Below are 17,844 nucleotides of genomic sequence, written 5' to 3'. Positions count from 1 at the left end.
GTTTCAGCTTTGGGCTGGCTGGGAAGAGGCAGGAACCCCAAGCTGGGCTCTAAGCTCGTGGCCCCCCAGGGGGACCTGGCTGAGGGGTCCTGGTTGGGCGGCAGGCTGACGTGTGCTGCAGGGGGGTCAGGCTTTGGCAGTCGGGGCTGGGGGGGGCAGTATTTGGAAAGGGGCTGCAGCATTTGTAGCTTTCAGAGCTTCGCTGAGCCCTGCCTGTCCTCCCGGTAGTGTCCGGGGTGGGGGGGGGCTACTTGGGGGTCAGAGCATTGGGTTTGATGGATGGGTGGGTTTCAAAGCCCCCCCCCCCTGCTGCCGAGGGCCCTGGCCCCGGGGTGCGTCTAGGGGACCTTCGCAGGCCAGGGAGATCGGGGAGACACTGGCCATGAGTCCAGGTGGCGTTTCTCCAGCCGCCGCCCAGGGGAGACCCACGCGGCCGCCGAGGCAGGATCGGGGCTCGAGAGCGGAGGGGAAAAGGGGACTGCGGGGGGAAGTGGGAACCCCCCCGGGCCGGGTCCCTTCTTGCTGCTCCCCCGGGAGGACAGCCCCGTGACGCGATTTCACAGGGAGGGGCGGCCGGAGCGGCGGGGCCAGATCCCGAGCGGACGCCCATTAGCACAGCTCCATGGGTCCCACCCGCCGCTGCCTGCCCCCTTTCCGGCCACGCCAGCGCAGGGCGGGTGGAAAACACCACCAGAGCGGAGGGGAAGCATTTCACGCCCACCGCGTGCCGGTGTGGGGGGACGAGCAGCTGGGAGTCGGGCCCCCTGGCGCTACGGGCCGGGGATCTGCTCCCGCTGGCTGCAGGCAGCGACACAGGGCCTGACGCGCCGGCCGTGGGTCAATCGCCCCTCGGGGCTCCTGTCTGCAGTTAGCGTCCCGGGCTGGGAGTCGAGGCCCGTTCTCCAGCAAGAACGAGGCTCGTAACGGTCGAGGTGAGAAGGGCCCCGTGTGATCATTCTTCGTCCTGCGCCGCGCCCGGCCCCTGCCTCCCTCCAGCGCCCAGCCTTGCTGCTGCTCCACGATGCTCGGCCCCAGCCCTCACCCCTCCGCGGTCTCTCTCTCTCTCCCGCGCGCGCAGACGATGGAGTCGCAGATGGAGGAGTGGTACAAAGAGGCCGGGCAGCTCCAGGCACAGCTGGCCTCCCTGCCGCTGGAGCCGGCCACCAAGGAGGCGGTGGACGAGAAGCAGAACGCAGTGGGGACGCAGATTGTCCGCCTCATCGAGCCCCTGAAGGAGAGGAGGAGGATCCTGCTGGCTTCCAAGGAGATGCATCAGGTCTGCCACGACCTGGAGGATGAGATCGTAAGTTGTGGATGGGGGATTGCTGGGGTGGGGGGGGGCAGCTTCCCATCCCCTGCCCCGGTTCCAGGAGCTGAGCGGTTCCTCCCAGCCGGCAGGGGCCCGGTTAGAGCCCCAGTCACCGGAAAGGCCAGGGATGGAGGGGGTTGTGGAGGCGGAGTTCCCGGCTGCCCGAGCAGCGTCAGATCGGCCCCACACCTGCGAGGTGGGGCCCTGTGGGTCCAGGCACTGGTGCATTCGGAGATCAGCAGAGCACCACGGATTTGCACCAGCTGAGGGGCTGGCCCTGGTGACTGCAGTGGAGTGACACCAATGTACACCGGGGGGATCTTGTCATGCGTATAAGAAGCGTATGGGATCCTTCTCTGGGGAAAAGGCAACACGCCGCCGTTATTGAAAATACAACAGGTAGCATATGCCTTTAATCTCTCTCTGACACACACACACACACACACACACACACACACACACACACACACACACAGTTAACCTTGGGGTTCTCTGCTGTTTTCTCTGATTCCGTGTCTCGCCTTCGGGGGGGGGGGGGCGTGTTTGCCTCACCCCTGGGGTTGTCGATGCTGCTGACTTGTGAGCATCAGAGACAAGGGACGTTTTCTGATTGTCTCCTGCGTCTCTCCAAGTCTCTCGCTTCTTCTTGGCCAGCTGGCCATTTGGGATGGCTTTACCCACGGGCCTTTCCTCGTCCCAACAGCTGTCCAGGGGGTGTCAGGCAGGATTCATGTTAGGAAGGGTGATGTGGCTACTAAGAGATTACAAAGGAACCCAGTGACGCCAGTGGAGCAACCCTGATTTACACCGGGGGGATCTGGCCCCGGTGATGCCAGTGCAGTGACCCTGATTTACACCGGGGGGATCTGGCCCCGGTGACGCCAGTGCAGTGACCCTGATTTACACCGGGGGGATCTGGCCCCGGTGACGCCAGTGCAGTGACCCTGATTTACACCGGGGGGATCTGGCCCCGGTGACGCCAGTGCAGTGACCCCGATTTGCCCAGGTGGGCGGGTTCTGGTGCCCAGGGTCTGATCCAGGCACGGCCGTTCCCTCGTCTTTGCTTTATTCACCCTGGCCCGGCCTGGGCCCGGCCCTCAGGTTTCATGCCGCGGCTCCTCTGCTCTGTCCCATCTCCCTCCAGAGCTGGGTCCAGGACCGGCTGCCGCTCGCCACCTTGCGAGATCCCGGGAGCAACCTGCAGGCCGTGCAGCACTTCATCAAGAAGAACCAGGTGGGCTTGGTCCTCACCCAGCGCTGGGATCCCACAGCATCGCAAGCTGGGAGCCAGGACCCCTGGGTTCTCGCCCACCCTGGGAGGGGAGTGGACGCTGGTAGTTAGAGGGGGGTGGCTGGGAGCCAGGACTCCTGGGTTCTGTGCCTGGCTCTGGGAGGGGAGTGGGAGTTAGTGGTTAGAGGGGGGTGGCTGGGAGCCAGGACTCCTGGGTTCTGTGCCTGGCTCTGGGAGGGGAGTGGGGTCCAGGGGTTAGAGGGGGGTGGCTGGGAGCCAGGACTCCTGGGTTCTGAGTCCGGCTCAGTGTGACACTGGGGGGATCCAGCCCCTGCCCTTCTCTGTGTCTTGAGCACTGACCCCATGGGGGCCAGTCCCTGTCTGCAGTGTGCTGGGGGCCCCGGCTGTCGAGACCCCCCCTCGGTATGTGTGACTGGGCGCCCCTAACCCTGCCCCCCTCGCCCCACCCCAGAACCTGCGGCGTGAGCTGCAGGTGCACCAGCCCCGGGTGGCCGAGGTGCTGGAGCGGGCGGGCGCCCTGGCCTCCATGAAGAGCCCCGAGGTGGCCGGGGTGCGGCTGCTGCTGGAGAAGCTGCGGGAGCTGTGGGGGGCGCTGCAGGAGCAGACGGAGCAGCGCCAGCACCTGCTGGACGCCACCTACCAGGTGGAGCAGTATTACTCCGACGTGGGCGAGGTGCAGGCCTGGCTCGGCGAGCAGGAGCTGCTGCTGATGAGCGAGGAGAAGGGCAAGGTGAGGGCGGGGCCGGGCGCTGTGCTGGGACGGGGCGGGGGCAGCAGGGGGCGCTGTGCTGCAGGTGGGGGGCGCAGCAGGGGGTGCTCTCCCCTGGCAGGCAGGGCTGGCCCCACGGCGGCACTAGGGGGCGCTGTGCTGCAGGTGGGGGGCTCAGCAGGGGGCGCTCTCCCCTGGCAGGCAGGGCTGACCCCACGGCGGCACTAGGGGGCGCTGTGCTGCGGGTGGGGGGCTCAGCAGGGGGTGCTGGCCCCAGGGGGGTGCTGTGGGGCAGGGGAGGGGTCTCAGCGGGGTCGCTGTCCCCTGGGCTGTTGGGAGTCCCAGGAGCGGGAGCTGGGGGCTGGCGGTGCCCTGGCACGGTGGACAGGTCCCGTAAGCGACCGGGCGCTGGGCTCGGATCCCACCGCTGACACCAGCTGCCTCCCCCGCCCCAGGACGAGCAGAGCACCCTGCAGCTGCTGAAGAAGCACCTGCTGCTGGAGCAGAGCATTGAGAACTACGAGGAGACGGTCGCCCAGCTGTCCCGCCAGTGCCGCGCCCTGCTGGAGCTGGGCCACCCCGACAGGTAGGTGGGCGCCTGCCCCCCCCGCCCCTGCCCCACTGGCCGGGCGCGGTTCTCTGCACTGACCAGGCTGTGTCCTTGCCCAGCGAACAGATAAGTAGGCGGCAGTCTCAGGCTGACCGGCTCTACGTGTCTCTGAAGGACCTGGCGGAGGAGCGCAAGGCCGGGCTGGAGCAGCAGTACTGGCTCTACCAGCTCAGCCGCGAGGTGGACGACCTGGAGCACTGGATCGCCGAGAAGGAGGTGGTGGCCGGGTCGCCGGAGCTGGGCCAGGACTTCGAGCACGTCACGGTGAGCGAGGCGCCCGCGGACGGCTCGGGGGATCCGCGCCGGGCTGTGTCCCCGCCCAGCGCCCCAGGCACGCGCCCGCCCAGCGCCCCGGGCCACACGCCCCGCCCAGCGCCCCAGGGGCACACGCCCGCCCAGCGCCCCAGGGCACACGCCCCCGTCCAGCGCCCCAGGGCACACGCCCGCCCAGCGCCCAGGGGCACACGCCCCCGCCCAGCGCCCCCCAGGGGCACACGCCCCCGCCCAGCGCCCCCCAGGGGCGCACGCCCCCAGACTGGGCTGACTGTTCCCCATGCCCCTGGGCCGGATGCCCTGTGCCCGGCTGGATGCTGTGTCTGTGCCACGCCCTGTACCCGTCCTGTGGTCTCCGTGCCACGTGCTGCGCTCCACCCCCCCCGGCGGGGCTCAGGGCTGCGTCCGGTGCCATCCGTCGCCCGCGCACCGTGCCAGGGTCTGTGTGTCGTGCGCTCGCCCCCCAGCTGCTGCAGGAGAAGTTCACGGCGTTCGCCAGCGAGACGGGCAGCACGGGCAGCGAGCGGCTCTCGGCCGTGAACCAGATGGTGGACGAGCTGATCGAGTGCGGGCACGTGGACGCGGCCACCATGGCGGAGTGGAAGGACGGGGTGAACGAGGCCTGGGCCGACCTGCTGGAGCTGATGGAGACGCGGGCCCAGATGCTGGCCGCCTCCCACGAGCTGCACAAGTTCTTCAGCGACTGCAAGGACCTGCTGGCCCAGATCGAGGAGAAGAAGCAGCGGCTGCCGGAGGTGGCGGCTCACGAGTCCCGCAGCTCCGCCGGGGCCCTGCAGCGGGTGCTGAGCTCCTTCGAGCACGACGTGCAGGTGCTGGTGAGCCAGGTGAGGGGCTGGGGGGGAACCAGCCCCCGGCCACGGGCCCTGTCTGACCAGCCCCCGCGCCCCACCCCAGAGGGGACGTGTCTCAGCCCCGGGGCCCTGTCTGACGAGCCCCCGCGCCCCACCCCAGAGGGGACGTGTCTCAGCCCCCGGCCACGGGCCCTGTCTGACCAGCCCCCGCGCCCCACCCCAGAGGGGACGCGTCTCGGCCCCCGGCCATGGGCCCTGTCTGACCAGCCCCCGCGCCCCACCCCAGAGGACGTGTCTCAGCCCCGGCCACGGGCCCTGTCTGACCAGCCCCCGCGCCCCACCCCAGAGGGGACGTGTCTCAGCCCCGGGGCCCTGTCTGACCAGCCCCGCGCCGCACCCCAGAGGACGCGTCTCAGCCCCGGCCATGGGCCCTGTCTGACCAGCCCCGCGCCCCACCCCAGAGGACGCTGCCTCAGCCCCCGGCCACGGGGCCTGTCTGACCAGCCCCTGCGCCCCACCCCAGAGGGGACGCGTCTCAGCCCCCGGCCATGGGCCCTGTCTGACCAGCCCCCGCGCCCCACCCCAGAGGGGACGCGTCTCGGCCCCCGGCCATGGGCCCTGTCTGACCAGCCCCCGCGCCGCACCCCAGAGGGGACGCGTCTCAGCCCCCGGCCACGGGCCCTGTCTGACCAGCCCCCGCGCCCCACCCCAGAGGGGACGGGTCTCAGCCCCCGGCCATGGGCCCTGTCTGACCAGCCCCCGCGCCCCACCCCAGAGGCACGGGCCCTGTCTGACCAGCCCCGCGCCCCACCCCAGAGGACGTGTCTCAGCCCCGGGCCCTGTCTGACCAGCCCCGCGCCCACCCCAGAGGGGACGTGTCTCAGCCCCGGGGCCCTGTCTGACCAGCCCCCGCGCCCCACCCCAGAGGGGACGCGTCTCGGCCCCCGGCCACGGGCCCTGTCTGACCAGCCCCCGCGCCCCACCCCAGAGGGGACGTGTCTCAGCCCCGGGGCCCTGTCTGACCAGCCCCCGCGCCCCACCCCAGAGGGGACGCGTCTCAGCCCCCGGCCATGGGCCCTGTCTGACCAGCCCCCGCGCCCCACCCCAGAGGACGTGTCTCAGCCCCGGCCACGGGCCCTGTCTGACCAGCCCGCGCCCCACCCCAGAGGGGACGTGTCTCAGCCCCGGGCCCTGTCTGACCAGCCCCCGCGCCCCACCCCAGAGGGGACGCGTCTCAGCCCCCGGCCATGGGCCCTGTCTGACCAGCCCCCGCGCCCCACCCCAGAGGGGACGTGTCTCAGCCCCCGGCCACGGGCCCTGTCTGACCAGCCCCCGCGCCCCACCCCAGAGGGGACGTGTCTCAGCCCCGGGGCCCTGTCTGACCAGCCCCCGCGCCCCACCCCAGAGGGGACGCGTCTCAGCCCCCGGCCATGGGCCCTGTCTGACCATCCCCCTCGCCGCACCCCAGAGGGGACGTGTCTCAGCCCCCGGCCACGGGGCCTGTCTGACCAGCCCCTGCGCCCCACCCCAGAGGGGACGCTGCCTCAGCCCCGGCCATGGGCCCTGTCTGACCAGCCCCCGCGCCCCACCCCAGAGGGGACGCGTCTCAGCCCCGGCCATGGGCCCTGTCTGACCAGCCCCCGCGCAGCACCCCAGAGGGGACGCGTCTCAGCCCCCGGCCATGGGCCCTGTCTGACCAGCCCCCGCGCCCCACCCCAGAGGGGACGTGTCTCAGCCCCCGGCCATGGGCCCTGTCTGACCAGCCCCCGCGCCCCACCCCAGAGGGGACGCGTCTCAGCCCCCGGCCATGGGCCCTGTCTGACCAGCCCCCGCGCTGCACCCCAGAGGGGACGCGTCTCAGCCCCGGGGCCCTGTCTGACCAGCCCCCGCGCCCCACCCCAGAGGGGACGCGTCTCAGCCCCGGCCATGGGCCCTGTCTGACCAGTCCCCGCGCCGCACCCCAGAGGGGACGCGTCTCAGCCCCCGGCCATGGGCCCTGTCTGACCAGCCCCCACGCCCCACCCCAGAGGGGACGTGTCTCAGCCCCGGGGCCCTGTCTGACCAGCCCCCGCGCCCCACCCCAGAGGGGACGCGTCTCAGCCCCCGGCCATGGACCCTGTCTGACCAGCCCCCGCGCCGCACCCCAGAGGGGACACGTCTCAGCCCCGGCCATGGGCCCTGTCTGACCAGCCCCCGCGCCGCACCCCAGAGGGGACGCGTCTCAGCCCCGGGGCCCTGTCTGACCAGCCCCCGCGCCGCACCCCAGAAGCAGCTGCATTGCAGTGCCAGGTGCAGTGATCCTCGTGCCCAGCCTCATGGCCGCTCTGCTCAGCCCCCGTTCCCCAGCAGGTGCGGCAGCTGCAGGAGGGGGCGGCCCAGCTGCGGACAGTGTATGCCGGGGAGAACGCCGATGCCATCGCCACCAAGGAGCAGGACGTGCTGCGGGCGTGGAAGGAGCTGCTGGGCTCGTGCGAGGCGTGCCGGCTGCAGATCACCACCACCACGGACAAGATGCGCTTCACCAGCTTGGTGCGCGACCTCGTCTCCTGGATGGACGACGTCATCTGTCAGATCGGCGCCGGCGAGAAGCCCAGGTACCGGGGCCACCGGGGCTTGGCCTTGGGAGCCTCAGACTGGTCGGTGCAGAGCAGCCCTTGGCCTGCGGTAGCCAGGCAGGCAGGGAGGCACCTTCTGCAGCCTCCTTCCTTCACTCCATCCCTCCTCCCTCCCTCCATCTCTCCCTCGCTCCATCCCTCCTACCATCCTTCCCTCGCTCCAGCTCTCCATCCATCATCCCTCGCTCCATCCCTCCGTCCCTCCCTCCATCCCTCACTCCATCCCTCCTACCATCCATCCCTCGCTGCATCCCTCTGTCCTGCAGCATCCATCCCTCGCTGCATCCCTCCGTCCCTCCCTCGCTCCATCCTTCCATCCCTCCGCCCTGCAGCGTCCCTCCATCCCTCGCTGCGTCCCTCCGCACTGCAGCAGCCAGCCAGCCCTCTCTCTCTCTGTCACCGGCGCAGGCTCCTCTCCCCCCAGGCTCCGGCCCGTCGGATGAGTGGCCGCCCTGTGTGGGACCTGCCCCGGACGCCGTGGCAGAGCTCCTGGGGGCAGGAAGGGGCAGAGACCCCGGGCTCCGGACTCTCCCCTCCGGGTGCCTGAGGAAGGGAGGAGGTTTGTCCAGGGCTGGGGACCCGGTGGGGATGGGGCTGGCTGGGGGGGTCCCCCGGTGTGGATCCGAGGGCAGGATCGGGGCCCTGGATCCTCCCCCGTAGCCAGGCCTGCCCCGTCTGCCCCCAGGGACGTCTCCTCGGTGGAGGTGCTGATGAACTATCACCAGGGGCTGAAGAGCGAGATCGAAGCCCGGAGCCAGAGCATCGCCGCCTGCGTGGAGCTGGGCAAGACTCTGGCGCTCAACAGAAGCCCCCTGGCCGAGGAGGTAACGCCGGCGCTGGGGACGGGCGGGGCGGGCGGAGGACAGGGAGGCTGGGGCTGGGGCGGGGGCTGGGGTGGGGCGGGCGGGGCTGGGGATGGGGCGAAGAGGGGCGGGGCTGGGGTGGGACGGGGCGGGGCTGAGGCGGGGGCTGAGGCGGGGCTGGGGATGGGACGGGGCGGGGCTGGGGGCGGGAGGAGGGACAGGGGCGGGGCTGGGGTGGGAGGAGGACAGGGGCGGGGCTGGGGCGGGGCGGGAGGAGGGACAGGGGCGGGGCTGGGGGTGGGAGGAGGGACAGGGGCGGGGCTGGGGCGGGACAGGGGCGGGGCTGGGGCGGGAGGAGGGACAGGGGCGGGGCTGGGGGTGGGACGGGGCGGGGCTGGGGGCGGGAGGAGGGACAGGGGCGGGCTGGGGTGGACGGGGCGGGGCTGGGGGCGGGAGGAGGGACAGGGGGTGGGACGGGGGCGGGGCTGGGGGCGGGAGGAGGGACGGGCTGGGGCTGGGATGGGGCTGGGGCGGGGCTGGGGCGGGACAGAGGGACAGGGGCTGGGACAGGGGCTGGGGTGGGGCTGGGGGTAGGATGAGGACAGGGGCGGGGCTGGGGACAGGGGCGGGGCTGGGGCGGGACGAGGATGGGGCGGGGCTGGGGTGGGGTGGAGGGACAGGGGCGGGGCTGGGGACAGGGGCGGGATGAGGACAGGGGCGGGGCTGGGGACAGGGGCGGGGCTGGGGTGGGGTGGAGGGACAGGGGCGGGGCTGAGGGCGGGGCTGGGGACTGGGGCGGGATGAGGGCTGGGGCAGGGCTGGGGTGGGGCAGAGGACAGGGGCGGGGCTGGGAACAGGGGCGGGGCTGGGGGCGGGGCGGAGGGACAGGGGCGGGGCTGAGGATGGGGCGGGGGCGGGGTGGGGTGCGCAGGCCCTGGCAGACACACGAATCTCTCTGCAGATCAGGGGCCACCTGGAGAAGCTGCTGACCAAGAAGCAGGAGCTGAGCGACAAGTGGGACAAGCACTGGGAGTGGCTGCAGCAAAGTGAGTGCGGGGCCCCCGCCCCCAGGCCGGGCACGGCCCCTGTAACGAACGTGGGGGCGACTGCTTACAGCCGGGGGCGGGGCGGGAGCCAGGACGCCTGGGTTCTCTCCCAGCTCTGGGAGGGGAGTGGGGTCTAGTTGGTTAGAGGGGGGGGCTGGGAGCCAGGACTGGGAGGGGAGTGGGGGCTAGTGGTTAGAGTGGGGGTGGGAGCCAGGACTCCTGGGTTCTCTCCTGGCTTAGTTGCCGTGTGCCCTGTGCCAGCCCCCTGGCGTTCCGTGGCCGGGCCCATGGGGGTGCTGGTGTGTGGCCCCCCCGAGGGGCGAGCTGGAGGGGCCACGTGCTCACCCCCCGCTCTCCCCAGTGCTGGAAGTGCACCAGTTTGCGCAGGAGGCCGTGGTGGCCGACGCCTGGCTCACGGCCCAGGAGCCCCTGCTGAAGAGCCGCGAGCTGGGCAGCAGCGTGGACGAGGTGGAGCAGCTGATCCGGCGCCACGAGGCCTTTCGCAAGGCGGCCACCACCTGGGAGGAGCGATTCAGCTCCCTGCGGCGCCTCACCACGGTACGGGGGGGAGCCCCATCCGCCCCCACGCCCCCCATCCACCCCCTGGCCACGGCCCTGATTCACCCCGGCCACGCTCCCGATCCGCCCCCCATGGGCCCTGGGGGCAGGGAACAGCCACAGCACAGGGCCCCGGTGCCTCGATCCACCCCCATGAGCCCTGGGGAGCAGGGAACAGCCACAGCGTAGGGGTCCCCGGCCACTCCCTAATCCACCCCCAGCCATGCCCCAATCCGCCCCATATGGGGTAGAAAATTTCACCATCTCACTGGCTGGAGATCGAACCCAGGAGTCCTGGCTCCCAGCCCTCCCACGCTGACCACTAGCCCCCACTCCCCTCCCAGAGCCAGGGAGAGGACCCTGGAGTCCGGGCCCCCCCCCCGTGCTTTAACCAGAGCCCGTTTTCCGTGCAGCTGGAGAAGCTGAAGGCCGAGCAGAGCAAGCAGCCGGCCACACCACTCCTGGGCCGCAAATTCTTGGGGGAGCCCAGCGAGCCAGGCCTCAAGGGCCCGTCGCTGCTGCGCCAGGCCGAGGCAAAGCTGGAGCGTCAGGACCTGCTGCGGGGCCGGCCCCAGGCTCCGGCCCTGCCCAGCGGGGGCCCGGGGGAGCCCGCAGAGGCGCTGGAGCTCAGGGTGGCCTACGTGCGGCAGGAGATGAAGCCGGAGCGGCTGCAGCCCCGGCTTGACCGCATGCAGGAGGGCCTGGCCGCTGGCGCCGAGAGGCTCAGGGAGGCAAAGGCGGCGGCTGAGGAGACGCTGGAGGCCAAGCTGAGCCAGCACCTGCAAGTGCCGGCGGCGGGCCCGGTGCTGGTGGAGCCGGCCCAGGTCAGCCGGGCCGAGACGCAGCCGGAGCAGCCGCGGGAGCGGCGCCCGGAGCCCAGCGAGCAGGAGACGCTGCGCCACGAGCAGGCGGAGAGGCGCCGGGAGCGCCGGGAGCGGCGCCTGGAGCGGCAGGAGTCCAGCGAGCAGGAGACGCCCCGGCACGAGCAGGCGGAGAGGCGCCGGGAGCGGCACGAGCGGCGGCTGGAGCGGCAGGAGTCCAGCGAGCAGGAGACGCCCCGGCACGAGCCCAAAGGGAGTGGGTGAGTGTCACGTGTCCCGGGGTCCCCGGGGATGCTCTGGAGCTTCTCCCCACAAGCCAGGCAGGACTCTGGGAGCCTCCTCTCCCTCGGAGCAGCCTGTCTGCAGGGCAAGAAGCTCCCACGGCTTCACCTCCTGGGTCTCTCCTTGGAGCATTCAGCATCCTCTGCCCCTCCGTGCGCTTCCCCCAGCGAGTCCGCCCAGGCGGGGTCCTGGGGGGCCACAGGGTCCTGCCCCCCCACGTCGCAGTCAGACGTGACTCTCAGCCAGCCAGTAACACAGAGGTTTATTCGGTGACAGGAACAGGGTCTAACACAGAGCTTGTAGGTACAGAGACCGGGACCCCTCGGCCGGGTCCATTCTGGGGGGCAGTGAGCCAGACCCCCACGTCTGCCCTCACTCCTCGTCCCCAGCCAGCTCCAGACTGACCCCCCCTCCAGCCCCTCCTCTCTGCTCAGCTCCTTTCCCCGGGCCAGGAGGTCACCTGACCCCTTTGTCTCCAACACCTTCAGCTGGCACCTTTGCAGAGGGGGGGCCCAGGCCATCAGTTGCTAGGAGACAGAGTGCCAGGCATTTAGGTGCACTGGCCCTTTGCTCTGCAGCAACCACACACCCTGATCCACCACCTGGCTACTTAAGAACTGCAGAGGGGGAAACTGAGGCACCAACACAGGATTCAGAGGGAACATTAAGAACATTCCCAGCTCGTCCCAGGCCCCTGTGCAGCACGGACCGAGACCCCCCCAGCTGCGCCCACACCTGCTTCCAGCGTGGCTAGGGGGCCTGCGACCGGTAGGGCCCTGGGCCGAGGGGGAAGATCGGCCGCGCCCGAGGCTGCTTGGCCCCTGGCTGCCAGACGTTGGGTAGAAACCGGCTTCCCCACCACGTTCCCACCAGATCCCACTGATTTTCTTTTCACCCAAATGAAAAACCCCCATTGAGTTTTCCTGTGTCAGATCCCAGATGTCCCCCAGCAGCACCCGGAAATCTGGGGCGGTGGGGGAGGATGCTGAGCACCCTCCACCCGTCCCTGCGCCGGGGCTGCCCGTTTCCCAGAGCCCGGCACCGCCGCGCGTCTCACCCTCTCTCTCCGCTGGCAGCAAGACCACGCTGGCGGATATTGTGGAGCAGCTGCAGGAGAAGGAGTCGACGGCGCAGGTGCCGGCCCCGGTAAGTGTCTCCCGCGGTGCCCGGTGGGACGAGTCGGCAGAGTCGGAGGAGCGATGGCCCGTTTACGCCAGCTGAGGATCCGGCCCCGTGGCTGCAGAGCTGGGTTAACCCCTTCGGGCTCCTGCTGCAGGGGAAAGCCCCCGCGGCCGGTTGCAGAAGGAAGCAGGGGTCCCCGACACCCCGTCTCGGGAGAGCGGCCAGCGCCGTGGGGCCAGGGGTCACCCAGCGCCGTGGGGCCAGGGGTCACCCAGCGCCGTGGGGCCAGGGGTCACTCAGCGCCGTGGGGCCAGGGGTCACTCAGGGCCGTGGGGCCAGCAGGTCACTCAGCGCCGTGGGGCCAGGAGTCACTCAGCGCCGTGGGGCCAGCGGGTCACTCAGGGCCGTGGGGCCAGCAGGTCACTCAGCGCCGTGGGGCCAGGAGTCACTCAGCGCCGTGAGGCCAGCGGGTCACCCAACGCCGTGGGGCCAGGGGTCACTCAGCGCCGTGAGGCCAGGGGTCACCCAGCGCCGTGGGGCCAGGGGTCACTCAGCGCCGTGGGGCCAGGGGTCACTCAGGGCCGTGGGGCCAGCGGGTCACTCAGCGCCGTGGGGCCAGGGGTCACTCAGCGCCGTGGGGCCAGGGGTCACTCAGCGCCGTGGGGCCAGGGGTCACTCAGGGCCGTGAGGCCAGGGGTCACTCAGGGCCGTGGGGCCAGGGGTCACTCAGGGCCGTGGGGCCAGGGGTCACCCAGCGCCGTGGGGCCAGGGGTCACTCAGGGCCGTGGGGCCAGCGGGTCACTCAGCGCCGTGGGGCCAGGGGTCAGCTAGAGCTGCCCCAGAGGAACGCGAAGGGGGCTTAGGCTCTGGGCCCCCTGCCCGCGGTCAGGGCCAGAGCCTGTCTCCTGGGGGGTGGGCGGGGGTGGGGGGCTCCAGCCCCACGCCTGACGCGCTCTTTGCCCCCCCAGCCCCGCGACTCCCCCGCTCGCCTGCCCAACGGCCTCGAGCTGCTGCCCGAGAGGACGCCGCGCCCGGAGCGGCCGCGGGCCCGTGACAGGCCGAAGCCCAGGAGGAGGCCGCGGCCCAGGGACCCCAGCCAGCCCCCGGGGGAGAGCCGCCGGTCCCGCTCGGCGCCGGCCCAGAGTGCCCCGCCCCCCCCGCCCCCCACCCACACCGTCCAGCTGGAGGGTTTCCTCTTCCGCAAGCACGAGCTGGAGGCGCCCAACAAGAAGGCCTCTAACAGGTGAGGGGCCAGGGCCGCGAGCGGGGCCCAGCGGCTGCGGGGGGAGATTGGGGGAGGGGAGCCGGTCCCCTGCCCTGGCCAGCACTGAGCAGCCCCCCCACAGCGGGGCAGGCACCGGGCTGGAACCCAGGAGTCTGGGGGTCAGTTCCCAGCTCTGTCACTGACTCCCTGGGGTCTGGGCAGCGCCCGGCCCGACGGGGCCCCGATCTCGGCCGGGTCTGGGCGGCGCCCGGCCGACGGGGCCCCGATCTCGGCCGGGTCTGGCGGCGCCGGCCCGACGGGGCCCCGATCTCGGCCGGGGTCTGGGCGGCGCCCGGCCCGACGGGGCCCCGATCTCGGCCTGGGTCTGGGCCCCGATCCCGGCAGCGAGATGTTACGTTACACTCCTAGCGTGGAGGGCGGGATCCTGCCCTGCCCAGCTGAGCCGGGCTCCCGTGCAGGGGTCTCCTCCCGGGGCGCTGTGGGGCCACGGCCCCAGGCTGCCCCGTCCGGCTGGATGGGCAGGGGGCTCCCAGGCTGCCCCGTTCCATCGGGGTCGCTCTGTTTTGGTAGGTCCTGGGTAAACCTGTACTGCGTCCTGAGCAGAGGGGACCTGGGCTTCTACAAGGATGCCAAGGGGCAGGCGTCGGGCAGCACCCACGGCGGGGAGCCGCCGCTCCCCCTGCACCAGGCCACCAGCCACGTGGCCACTGACTACAAGAAGAAGAAGAACGTCTTCAAGCTCAAGTGAGTCACCCCCCCCCGGCTCAGAGACACCAGCCCCCCCCGCCCCCCCTCCCCCGGAGACAACGGGCACCTGCCCCCCCTGGAGAACCAGGCACCTGCCCCCCTCCCTCCCCCAGGTCAGAGACACTGGGCTCTGGGGGGGCAGCGGCTGTCTGGGCAGGTGCTGCCCTGGGGTTCAGGGGCTCTGCGCTGGGGGCTGAGTTGGGGTTGTGGGGCTGGAGCAGGGCAGCAGCCTTCATCCCTCTGCCACCTGCCATCCGGGACCCCCCCCGCGAGCCCAGCCCTGGGCCTCCCCCGCACGCAGCCCCCTGGGCTTCCCCATGGCGTCCTGCTCAGCCGGGACCAGCCCTGGGGCAACTGGGGGATCATCTACCAGGCAGCCCCCCCCTGCAGCCCAGCGCTCCCCCTCGCACGTCCCCCTCGCACGTCCCCCCTCGCACGTCCCCCCCCCAATCCCACACAACACTAACACGCCACCTGCTTCCCCCAGGACCAGCGACGGGAACGAGTTCCTGCTGCAGGCCAAGGACGAGGTAGGACACGGCTGGGGTCTCGCTCCTTGGGGCCGGCCGGGAGCTTCGCCGCAGGCTGCTGTGGCTGAGGGGGGCTGGGGGTTCAGACGGCACAAGGGGGACCCGACCCCTGCCAGAGCTGGCGGGTGCCTCTCGTGGCAGGGGGCCGCGGATTGGAGGACGGGCAGCGCCGGTTCTCCGGGCCCCAGACTGGGTGAAGTTCCACTTGGCCGGGGAGCCCCGCGAGCCCTGTGGCCGGGACACCTCGAGCGTTCCCAGCCGGGCGTCGGGGCAGGACGCTGGCTCCTGAGCCGCTCCAGCAAGTCGCACTGTGACCCCAGCCAGCTGGTGTATTGGGGGGCTGGGGCCCGATTCTCTGCCCCCCCAACTCCTCCAGAGGCTGCGCGGGGGTGGCAGCAGCTGGGGTTTCACGCGGCTCTGGCGTCCGTCCCACAGGAGGAGATGAAGAACTGGCTCCAGGCGCTGGCTGCCTCCGCCGAGGAGCACGCCGAGATCGCCCGCTGGAGCCAGGCGCTGCTCACCACCTCCTCCACCGACGAAGGCAACCCCCGGCGGGAGGGCGACCGGCGGGCCAGCACGTCCGGCAGGAGGAAGTGAGGTGGCCAGGGCAGTGCCGGGGCAGAGTGCTGGGGGCAGAGGGGAGCCGCGCCGCCCCACGGTCTGCAGCGTCCCTGCGTGCCACGCGCCAAGCCAGCCCCTCCGTCTGCACACGTCCCGGACAGCCCCCGCCCGCTGCAGGAGGCTGCGCCCGAGCAGGGCCCATGGGGAGAGGGGAGCCCGGCGCTGGAAGGACGCCAGCACCACTCTGTTCGCCGTTCGGTGCCAGGAGTCCAGCCCGGGTCAGCCGGCCCGGCTCCTCGCCACGGGATGATATATGCAAAACCGGCACCGCGTGAGGCTGGGAGGGAAACTCCACCGGACTCAGAGACTCTGTGCAGTGGGGAAGGGCCTCGCCACTTCATTTCATCCCCTGGGGGGCACGCAGGAGCCTCCCCCCTCCCGGCAGTTCTAATCCCTCCCCGGGCTGGGAAGCCGCTGGGTGTTTCAGGGCGGGGGAGGGGGTGCTTTTCGGGCAGATGCTTCCCGGGGGGTTAAGCGTTTTCGGTCATTCACATAAGGGAACCGGGCACCTGGCCCTCGCTCAGCCCACTATGGACATGGGCCCGTTGCACGGGGGCCGAGTTCCGAGCACATGCAGCACTGGGTTTCCACGGCTCTCAGGCCCGTCGCACGGGGGCCGGGTTCTGAGCACACGCAGCGCTGCGTTTCCACGGCTCTCAGGCCTGTCGCACGGGGGCTGGGTTCTGAGCACGCGCAGCACTGGGTTTCCACGGCTCTCAGGCCTGTCGCACGGGGGGGTGGGTTCTGAGCACACGCAGCGCTGCGTTTCCATGGCTCTCGGGGCCTGTCGCACGGGGGCTGGGTTCTGAGCACGCACAGCGCTGGGTTTCCACGGCTCTCGGGGCCTGTTGCATGGGGGCCGGGTTCCGAGCACACGCAGCACTGTGTTTCCACGGCTCTTGGGCTCGTCGCACGGGGGCTGGGTTCTGAGCACACGCAGCGCTGCGTTTCCATGGCTCCCGGGGCCTGTCGCCTGGGGGGGCGGGTTCTGAGCACACGCAGCGCTGTGTTTCCACGGCTCTTGGGCTTGTCGCACGGGGGCCCAAGTTCCAAGCACGCACAGCGCTGGGTTTGCACAGCTCTCAGGGCCCGTTGCACGGGGGGGCAGGTTCCGAGCACACGCAGGGCTGGGTTGCCACGGCTCTTGGGGCCTGTCGCACGGGGGCCGGGTTCTGAGCACACGCAGCGCTGCGTTTCCACGGCTCTTGGGGCCTGTCGCACGGGGGCTGGGTTCTGAGCACGCACAGCGCTGGGTTTCCACGGCTCTCAGGCCTGTCGCACGGGGGCTGGGTTCTGAGCACACGCAGGGCTGGGTTTGCACGGCTCTCGGGGCCCGTCGCACGGGGGCCGGTTCCAAGCACACGCAGCGCTGGGTTTCCACGGCTCTTGGGGCCTGTTGCACGGGGGGGCAGGTTCCGAGCACGCGCAGGGCTGGGTTTGCACGGCTCTCGGGGCCTGTCGCACGGGGGTGGGTTCTGAGCACACGCAGCGCTGCGTTTCCATGGCTCTTGGGCCCGTCGCACGGGGGGCAGGTTCCAAGCACGTGCAGTGTTGGGTCTGCACAGCTCTCGGGCCTGTCGCACGGGGGCAGGTTCCGAGCACACGCAGCGCTGGGTTTGCACGGCTCTCGGGGCCCGTCGCACGGGGCCCGGTTCCAAGCACACGCAGCGCTGGGTTTCCCGGCGCTCTGGGCCCATTCACCCTTGGCAAGCCGTGCGTGGGCAGCTCGCACCTGAGTCTGGGGTGGGAGGAGATGGAAACAGGTGGGGGTGGTGCTGGCTGCTGCAGCCAGTGGGGCTCCTGTTTACCCCAGCTCTGGCTTTGGCCCACGCCTTGGGATTTGGGGAGGGAAGGGGGCAGGGCTGGGGTCGGCCTTCGGGTCCATATAGTGGTGTGCTGGCCCCTCAATGCCCAGCCCAGGCCCCCACGCCCCTCAGCCCAGCCAGGGATCGTGGGGAAGGGAGCTGAGTTCGGGGTTGAGTCCTTCCCAGTGGTCCTGGCTGGCCCAGCCTGTGCCAGGACCAACGTGCCCTGGCCCGTCGCTGGCAGGCAGCTCTCCGTTCTGACACCAGCTCTCCGCCGTCTCCTTGGCTGCGCCCATGGCTCCAGATGGGGCAGGGGTTTGGAGAGGGAGTCCTGCCCCTGGCCTGGTCTGTCTCACTGCTGCCCCATGCTTGGCATCTCGTCCCCTGGGGGAGCAGGCTCTCCTGATGCCCGCAGAGCCCCTGGCCCTGATGCTGCTGAAGGGTGTCTGAGGCTCGCCCCCCCAGCAAACCCCTGGTTCCACCTCCCACTCGTGCATCCCCTTGCACATCAGCTCTCGTGCATGCACGCTCACATTTCAGCATCCTGGGCCTGCTATTCCCACCTCTGCCATGTGGGTCAGAACAGCATCGGCAGCGCTTGGCCGGATCCCCCAACTCCTCCTGCGGAGCCAGGGGCCCGAGGTCTGCCAGGGTTTCATTGCCATCCTGGGAAGTCGGACACGCGACCGGCGGCGTCCACTCTC

General features: G+C 71.2%; 1 protein-coding gene across 3 annotated transcripts in view; it reads left to right on the top strand.

Moving 5' to 3' along the window:
- SPTBN4 (spectrin beta, non-erythrocytic 4) overlaps nt 1-16,760 on the top strand; it is a 68,844-nt gene extending 52,084 nt beyond the window's left edge. The window contains exons 21-36 of one of the 3 annotated variants that reach the window (XM_039510553.1): nt 1,079-1,303; nt 2,454-2,543; nt 3,013-3,291; nt 3,726-3,856; nt 3,940-4,144; nt 4,621-4,998; nt 7,315-7,559; nt 8,266-8,404; nt 9,345-9,429; nt 9,791-9,987; nt 10,401-11,068; nt 12,167-12,236; nt 13,181-13,455; nt 14,008-14,181; nt 14,672-14,714; nt 15,150-16,760. In XM_039510553.1, the coding sequence (XP_039366487.1) occupies nt 1,079-1,303; nt 2,454-2,543; nt 3,013-3,291; nt 3,726-3,856; nt 3,940-4,144; nt 4,621-4,998; nt 7,315-7,559; nt 8,266-8,404; nt 9,345-9,429; nt 9,791-9,987; nt 10,401-11,068; nt 12,167-12,236; nt 13,181-13,455; nt 14,008-14,181; nt 14,672-14,714; nt 15,150-15,311 (3,366 nt within the window). In that variant the 3' untranslated portion in view covers nt 15,312-16,760. Of the gene's footprint in view, nt 1-1,078; nt 1,304-2,453; nt 2,544-3,012; nt 3,292-3,725; nt 3,857-3,939; nt 4,145-4,620; nt 4,999-7,314; nt 7,560-8,265; nt 8,405-9,344; nt 9,430-9,790; nt 9,988-10,400; nt 11,069-12,022; nt 12,237-13,180; nt 13,456-14,007; nt 14,182-14,671; nt 14,715-15,149 lie in introns of those variants that run through there. The other 2 variants (XM_039510552.1, XM_039510554.1) reach the window with 2 other exon arrangements.
- The last annotated feature ends 1,084 nt before the right edge of the window (nt 16,761-17,844 follow it).

Source organism: Mauremys reevesii, linkage group 22 (genome assembly GCF_016161935.1).
Source record: "Mauremys reevesii isolate NIE-2019 linkage group 22, ASM1616193v1, whole genome shotgun sequence".
In the NCBI taxonomy this organism is placed as follows: domain Eukaryota; kingdom Metazoa; phylum Chordata; order Testudines; family Geoemydidae; genus Mauremys; species Mauremys reevesii.
Note: the sequence above shows the minus strand (reverse complement) of the source record. Positions and strands in the feature narration are given on the sequence as shown.